The 8,493-nt window shown below is 34.6% G+C and overlaps 1 protein-coding gene across 1 annotated transcript; it reads right to left on the bottom strand.

Moving 5' to 3' along the window:
* Window positions 1–7,161: 7,161 nt before the first annotated feature.
* Window positions 7,162–8,115, bottom strand: LOC127557435 (olfactory receptor 51G1-like). Its single transcript, XM_051990754.1, has one exon. It carries the CDS (start codon window positions 8,113–8,115, stop codon window positions 7,162–7,164), a length of 954 nt encoding a protein of 317 aa, XP_051846714.1.
* Between the last annotated feature and the right edge of the window lie 378 nt (window positions 8,116–8,493).

The following is an 8,493-nucleotide window of genomic DNA, read 5'->3' on the forward strand; positions in this document are numbered from 1 at the left end:
AAAAAATACACTGTTTTCACAAAAATTCATGTTTTTAGTTAATTTTGAAAATGGTCTTTACAGATCTTGTACCTAGCCCACAGTCAGAGGAAAAGATAAAATTAGCTAGGTGCCTGTCATCTGATTCCAAAACATGGATCATAAAGAGTCTGTGAAATATTTCCTAACTTTATTCCCATTTAGGTAATTATTTTTGAGAAACTGCACATCTTAAACTAGACTCAATGTATTTAAACCCAACTAGAAGAACCACACTTTTCAGAGTAGTAAAATGTCCAATAATGATTGATGCTACTTATCAAGGTTAAGGTTTCAGTCTGTCAGTGAAGGCTTGTTTCCTCAGAACATACTTTATTACACTATCATTCTGCTGAGGGTGAGGGAGTGATAAATATGAAGAATAGGAGGAAATGACATATTAGAAGTGCACAGCACTATTCCCTCTAAAAAGATATTTAAGAATTTTCCAAAAATAAATTATATATCCTTCCTTCTACCTTTCAAAATTAATGAAGAAAAGGGTTAGAACTTCAAACCTAAGTCCAGAAGTTAACTATCCCCATACTGTATTGCTCAACATGATGTTTTACTTTAGGTTTTGATCCATAGGCCCTGTTTTTTAAGAGGACTTTTCTGCCCAGTTGTAGTTTGTAGTTTGTGGCTAGACATGACCCTGTTTTGTTTGTTTGTTTTCAGCTTATTATAGTCAAAATAGCTAAATATATTTTTGTTTGTTTGCTGAACTATTAATAAATTATATAGTTGATACTATTAATATTTACCTAACACTATGAGAACAGTTTTAGATGCTGGAAGATGTTTAGGCTTGTAATATAATTTTTAATGACACAGTTCTTGATTTCAAGAAACTTAATTTGTATTATTTTGTATTGGCAATATCTGCTTTACACAGCTAAATAAGATAAGAGTGTTTTGGGGAGAAAAAAGAGATTCAGAAAATGTTATCCATTTTAAGAAATTTGGAGGAAAAATATATTTCCAGCTAAATCACTTCCAGCTAAAATGATATGGGAAAGATTAAGAAGTTATCTATTAACTGAAACAAATGAGTCTACTCAAACCTATGTCTTCTGTTTCAATTTTTCCCAATTTTTTTTTTTTTGGTGTAATCTTTCTGCCTCTTACCTTTCTACTCCAAAAAAAGTGAGATTTAATTATTATGAAAGCTGATTATTTCATTGGTGAGATAGGGAACAGGATGATATAAAGGGAAGAGCAAAACATTCTCAAATATTTGCTTGAGAAAGTACTTTTGAACAAGCTTTAGTTATATAAAGAGTTTTGTAGTCTAGGAAAAGAAGTTGTATAAACATATAAAAGGGGAAAAAAAAAACTAGTACAAGGTAATATTCATGTTAGGTTCTTCTGAAATAAACATCCCTTTCACATGGGAATATTTACCCAGATACCAGGGGGTAGCCTTAAGAATTCCATTTCTATTACTATTGTATGAATTTGAGATTTCTTTCCCTTCCTTCTATCCCATTTTATTTTCCCTTACCACTCTTCTAGTTGATGCCATTCACATTCAAGTGCCCATTTCTCAAAATACCTGAGAGTCTAACCTAGTCATGAGTGAGAGACACTGAATGTCTAGAATTATTGTGATAGGGCCAACCATTTGCAAGGACAGATGAAAGAATTAAAGGGATGATAGAATTAAAACGTTTGATATATAGAATTTTATATACTGTACCACATTTATATTTTTATATGAAATTGAAATCCTATCTTTAGCTAGGAGTGGTCTGTATATAGCTGTGTGGATTAGATTACTTGGGTGGTAATATGTATGTCAATAGATGATAGGTAGATTGCTAGGTTGATAGATGGACAGTTGATTGGATAAATTATTAGAATGGTAAATAAATAGATAGTGAATACATTTTTTTAAATGGTAAAATGTTATGGGAATTAAAAGGAACTACAAGAGTAGTTAGGAAAGAAACAATGACATTTACTTTGGGCCTAAAGGGATGGAGAAGTGAAGGGAAGTGAAGTCATTATTAAAATATTCATTTTGGAAAGGTACTATGGGAAACCTAAAGTTTTCAGGTGATCTTAAAATAATTAATGACAACTAACTTGACCAGAAAATAAGTGGAAGATAGCATTCTAAATGCTCTCTGACCATAGAAAATTAGAGTGGAATAAAAAGTGAAGTGTTAAAATGGGAGAGGATGTTTTGCCATGATCTGTGGTGAATTAGAGAGAACAGGAGGTATGCTAGAGACATAAAGATTAGGAATATTATAATTTTTAAAAGAAATCAAAAGGAAGAAGTATATAGATGCTACAAGTATATACATGTAATTTAGAGAAATATCAGCACAGGTGGTGTTCATTACAACTTGATGGAGACTATAGATCTTGATCTCACATTATTAAAGACTGTCAGCAGGAAAAGCAATGGAAGAGTCATACTATGAACTACCAGCAGCAGTCTGGTTTGCTAGATTCTATAGCTATTCAGCACTGAATGCTACTTCAGAAAAAAAGAAGTAGCTAGTTACAACTGGGTAAAGATCATGGTCATAAGCACTAAAGATTCCAGGAAAGAAAAGGAATGGTTTAAAAAAACCAAAAAATTAATAGAAGCGACCCTTCTAAGACAATCCAGCAGAAATCAACTAGAAGATATTAGTGTATTGGATAGTGTGGAGAGGGTCAAGCCCAGATCAGAGGCAGATTAACAGGGCTAGGAAGTAATTCATTGGCTCTTGAAATTGTGATCAGTGTAGAGCATGTATAGGGTTAATAAGTTGCCAAGGAGGGAGAGAAGATAAATAAGATAAAGAGGAATGACTAGCCAAACAGGTAAGCCAGTTACGTGATGCAGTTGCTAAAGTGTTAGCCCTAGACTAAGGAAGACTTATTTCTCTGAGTTCAAATCTGGAATCACTGAACTCCATTTGCCTATCATCTGTAAAATGATCTGCAAAAGAAAAAAAAAATCAAACCACTATTGTATTTTTTTTCACTCTATTAATTTTGCCAAGAAAACCCCAAATAGGATCATGAGGAATAAGACATAACATGACTAAAAAGTGACTGAATAACAGCAATAAATAAAGCCAAAATGGTAGTTGCTGAGGCATTACCTAAGACATAAGGATGCTCAACAAAACACTATCATTCAAGGCTAGAGCCATGCTTTACACTAGCCATAAAAAGAAAGATCAGGATCAGAAAACTGCAGAATAAATGATCCCCTGAAGTGAATTAGTGAGATATCTTGGACCAAGTCTCTCAGTTGAGTGTAGTGTTCTTTTTCCTATACCATAGTCCTTCATGCAAATGATTAAGAAGATTGCCTTAATTAATACTTACCCTCTATTCATCTAAGTAGGAAACAAAATTTGCCTTTGGCAGAATTTTATCTTGTCCCACTCCTTTTTCCATCCTGAGCTTAAGTCCTTATCCCTTTCTCAAACTGCACCTCAACATGGGACCCATATGTTCACTCTAAATTGTTCTTGACCCTGCCTTGAACAGTTAGAAAAGAAGGGACTCTAACCTCATTCCACCTACCTATGGAAACCTGAGAAAAACAGAAAGGCTCATAGAATATATGGAGTGTGTTGAATGAAAGAGATCAAGCAACCTTAAGCTTTTATAAAACCACTTTGCCACCACAGAGAGTAAAAATCATTCATCCCACTTATATTATTTTTTTTTCAAATTAAAATTGTAGTCTTCTTTAGGGGAAACTGTAATGGTGATCTTAAGACCACATGACCCAATTTTATAATAATTATTAAACAGAAATACAATCAATATAATAGAAAGCTCCTGTGTCTACTCATCAATCAATTAAGCAACTAACATTTACTAAGATTGACTTTGTATAGGCCACTGGACTAGGCCCTCGAGATAAAAATTAATTAATTAATTAAAATGCCTTAGCCCTAAAGGTGGTTACATACAAAGTCATCTAAGGGAATGACAGTGCATAGAAATATTAGAAATATTCAGCCAAATTCACAGAGTTTTTAAATACCTAGTCTGAGGAGTTTGAACTCTATTCATTAGCCAATGAAGATTCATTGAATCTTCATTGAATTCAGTGAGAGAATCCAAGCTAATATCCTATTTTTATGACATATCTAGAGGTAACTAGTGAATAGACTGCCAGGCTTAGAATCAAAAAGACTCATCTTTTGGAGTTTAAATCTGGCCTCAGATACTTAACTAACTGTGTGATCTACATCAAGTCATTGAATCTTGTTTGTCTCAGTTTCCTCATAGGTAAAATGAGCTGAAGAAGGAAGTAGCAAATTACTATAGTATTTTTGCCAAGAAAATTCCAAATGGGATCATGAAGGGTTGGACATAACTGAAACAACTGAAAAGCAGCAATACAACTCATGTTTTTACATTTATTTTAAACTTAAATAAAAAATGAGAAAATAAAATTGCCAATTACACAGCATAGGAGAGAATTCAATATAAAAATACAAAACAAAATAATACATTGTCATTTATCTGTTTTCAAAGCTGCCCAGATATTCTTTGCTTCCCTGTTGGTTTCCTTTTTTACTCTACTGACCACTTTTTACATTATTTGTTTTGCCTTCTTTCCTAGATTCCCTCCAAGAAGGCTACAATTAAGCATGAATGCACACACAAAATATACATACATATATACACGTACATGAATATCAATAAATAAACAGATGAACACTTAGTCATCACATATATGTAAGACCATATTATTATGTTTATTTCTACCTATCATCTCTCACCAAGCCTTTTTTTTAAATTATCCAAACATAAATGACTGTTTTAAAAGGTCTGATAATATTTTTACTTATAAGAAGCAAACAGTTTACCTCCAAAAATATAGGCTTCCCAGATTAAGAGAGGAGGAAATAAATTACTTAAATAGTCCAATTTCAGAAAAAGAAATAGAACAAGCTATTAATCAACTCCCTAAAAAAAAAAAAAATCCCCAGGACCAGATGGATTTACATGTGAATTCTACCAAACATTTAAAGAACAATTAGCCCCAATGCTATATAAACTGTTTGAAAAAATAGGGAATGAAGGAGTCCTACCAAATTCCTTTTATGACACAGACATGATACTGATACCTAAACCAGGTAAGTTGAAAACAGAGAAAGAAAATTATAGACCAATCTCACTAATGAATATTGATGCTAAAATCTTAAATAAGATATCAGCAAAAAGACTACAGTAAATCATCCCCAGGATAATACACCATGATCAAGTAGGATTTATACCAGGAATGCAGGGTTGGTTAAATATTAGGAAAACTCTCAGTATAATTGGCTATATTAATAACCAAATTAACAAAAACCATATGATCATCTCAATAGATGCAGAAAAAGCATTTGATAAAATCCAACATCCATTCCTATTAAAAACACTTGAGAGTATAGGAATAAATGGACTTTTCCTTAAAATAATCAGTAGCATCTATTTAAAACCATCAGTAAGCATCATATGTAGTAGGGACAAACTGCAACCATTCCCAATAAGATCAGGAGTGAAACAAGGTTGCCCACTATCACCATTACTATTCAATATTGTATTAGAAATGCTAGCTTTGGCAATAAGAGTTGAGAAAGAGATTAAAGGAATAAGAATAAGCAATGAGGATACCAAATTATCACTCTTGGCTGATGATATGATGGTATACTTAGAGAACTCCAGATATTCTACTAAAAAATTATTAGAAATAATCCACACCTTTAGCAAAATTGCAGGATACAAAATAAACCCACATAAGTCATCAGCATTCTTATATATCACTAACAAAACCCAGCAGTTAAGAGTTACAAAGAGAAATTCCATTTAAAGTAACTACTGATAGTATAAAATATTTAGGAATCTATCTGCCAAGGGAAAATTAGAAACTTTATGAGGAAAACTACAAAACACTTTCCACACAAATTAAGTCTGATCTAACCAAATGAAAAAATATTAAATGCTCTTGGATAGGGTAAGCAAATATAATAAAGATGACAATATTACCTAAACTAATCTATATATTTAGTGCTATATCAATCAGACATCCAAAAAACTATTTTAATAATCTAGAAAAAATAACAACAAAGTTCATATGGAAAAACAGAAGGTCAAGAATTTCAAGGGAATTCATGAAAAAAAAAATCAAATGAAGAAGCAAACTGTTTGACCATGTCAGTCCCTTATATTTTGTCACTAATGTTTACCTTATATTGCTCCTGGATGTTATTGTTATGTCACAGTTCTCTGTTATTGTCCTGTCTCAGTTTCCCTAATTGTTCTACTCAGTCCTGCAAAACCAGTCCTCCCTCTTAATTAGAATATTTAATAAGGATAAAAGATCTTATATTTTAGAATATCAGAATGCCTCTCCCCATTCCAAGCTATTAGAATATCAGACACCCATCTCTGGTGGCTCACCCCACCTGTCAGAGTCCTGTTCCTGCTCTCAGAACCCTGACTCCATCCCTGCCTCAATCTACCCTCTGTGTCTCAGCCACATGTATATATGTCATTGAGAACTCAGATTGTTTGCTGGATTCTTGGAGACGATAGTCTCATTCAGCCCTGGGACCAAACCATGGATCCATTTGGTCCCAATAAATCTCTCCCTTTCAAATAAATTATTAATTACTCTCTAATCTCTATCTTGTCTCAGTTTCTCCAGCATTATGTTTATATGCCAATTTCCCCCTTAAGTTTTGGGCTTTTTGTCACAAAAACATTAAGACTGTTTCAGTTCATTAAATATTCATTTATTCCCAGGACTATATTTAATTTTGCTAGGTAAATTACCCAGCTCTTTTGCTCTATGGAATATAGTATTTCATGTTCTACAATCTTTCAACATAATAACTTCTAGGTATTCTGTAATTCTTATTGTAACTACACTCTTTCTTCCTGATTCCAACATGTTTTCCTTAACCTGAGATCTCTGAAACTTTGCTGTGATGTTCCTTTAAGTACTGAGATGGTGATCAGTGCATTTTTTTTTTTTATTTCTGCTTTGTCTTGTCATTCTAGAACTTCGGGGTGATTTCCTTGATAATTTCTTTTAGCAGTGCATCAATTTTTATTGTATTTTTTCATGTAGTCTTGACTATTCTTATTAGGTTTTTTTTTTTTATTATTTGTTTCTTGATTAGTTGTTTATCTGCTCAGTCTCTTCATAAAAATAAACTTTTTGATAATTCTCTGCCTGATCTGTTTGGTCTTAACACTGTAAACAATAGGGTTCATCAGAGGTGGGACCAAAAGGTAAACATAGGACATGAGCAAGTGGACGATGTGGGGCACATGCTCACCAAAGCGGTACACAAGGGATAAACCAATCATAGGGATATAGAAAAGAAGTACTGCACAGATATGGGAGACACAGGTATTGAGGGCTCGGAGGCGCTCCTCGCGGGAAGCAATGCTCAGCACTGTGCGAAGAATTAGAGCATAGGAGAAAAAGATGAGCAAGGAGTCCACACCCACTGTACAAGCAACCACAAAGAGGCCATAGATATGATTGACTATGATGTTAGAGCAGGCCAGTTTCATGATCTCCCCATGTTGGCAATAGGCATGGGTCAGTACATGAGAACGGCAGTAATGAAAGCGTTTCAGAAGAAAGGGTAGAGGAAGGATCAGCAGCGCACTGCGCAATACAGAACATAGCCCCATCTTCACTATCCGGCCAGGTGTCAGGAGGGTTCCATATCGCAGTGGGTTACAGATAGCCACATAGCGATCTATGGACATGGAGAGCAGCACTGAGGATTCCACCAGGGACAGGGTATGGATGAAGAAGAGCTGAGTGAAGCAGGCAGGGATGCCGATCTCTCGAAAATCAAACCAGAAAATGCCCAGCACAGTGGGTAATGTGGAAAAGCACAAACCTAGGTCAGTGAGGGCTAGCATAGCCAGAAAGTAATACATAGGCTCATGGAGTGTTGCATCTGTGCGGATGACATGAAGGATGGTGATGTTTCCCACAATTACTGTCAAGTAGATAGTGCAGAAGGGAATGGAGATCAAACCATGCAGACTTTCTAGTCCTCGGAATCCAGTCAGGAAGAAGGAGGTTGATTGGAGACTGCTGTTTTCTGAAGTCAACATTGTGCTGAAGACTTGACCTAATAACTTTGAAAAGCGGAATTTGGCTAATCAAGAAAGGGAAGCACTATATTGTCTAACTTGAAATGTGTAGGTTAGCTGCTTGCCCATTTGAAAAATGTACTAATGATCCAGCTGACTTTTAAACTTCTTTAACAAAAAGGAGAATAAGAACTTCAGTCTCCTGATGTTTTGTCCAGTGGCCCAGCCACCCACCATTGCCCACCTACCCAGCCTGTCCCATTGGTACTGAGCTTATGGATTTGTCTCAGAATATTGACTAAAGCATGATAAAGGTGGAAATATGTTTAGCAGAATTGCACATATTTAATCTATATTGAATTACTTGCTGTTTAGGGGAAGGAGATGGGGGAAGGGAGG

This window comes from Antechinus flavipes, chromosome 3 (assembly GCF_016432865.1).
Source record: "Antechinus flavipes isolate AdamAnt ecotype Samford, QLD, Australia chromosome 3, AdamAnt_v2, whole genome shotgun sequence".
NCBI lineage: Eukaryota > Metazoa > Chordata > Mammalia > Dasyuromorphia > Dasyuridae > Antechinus > Antechinus flavipes.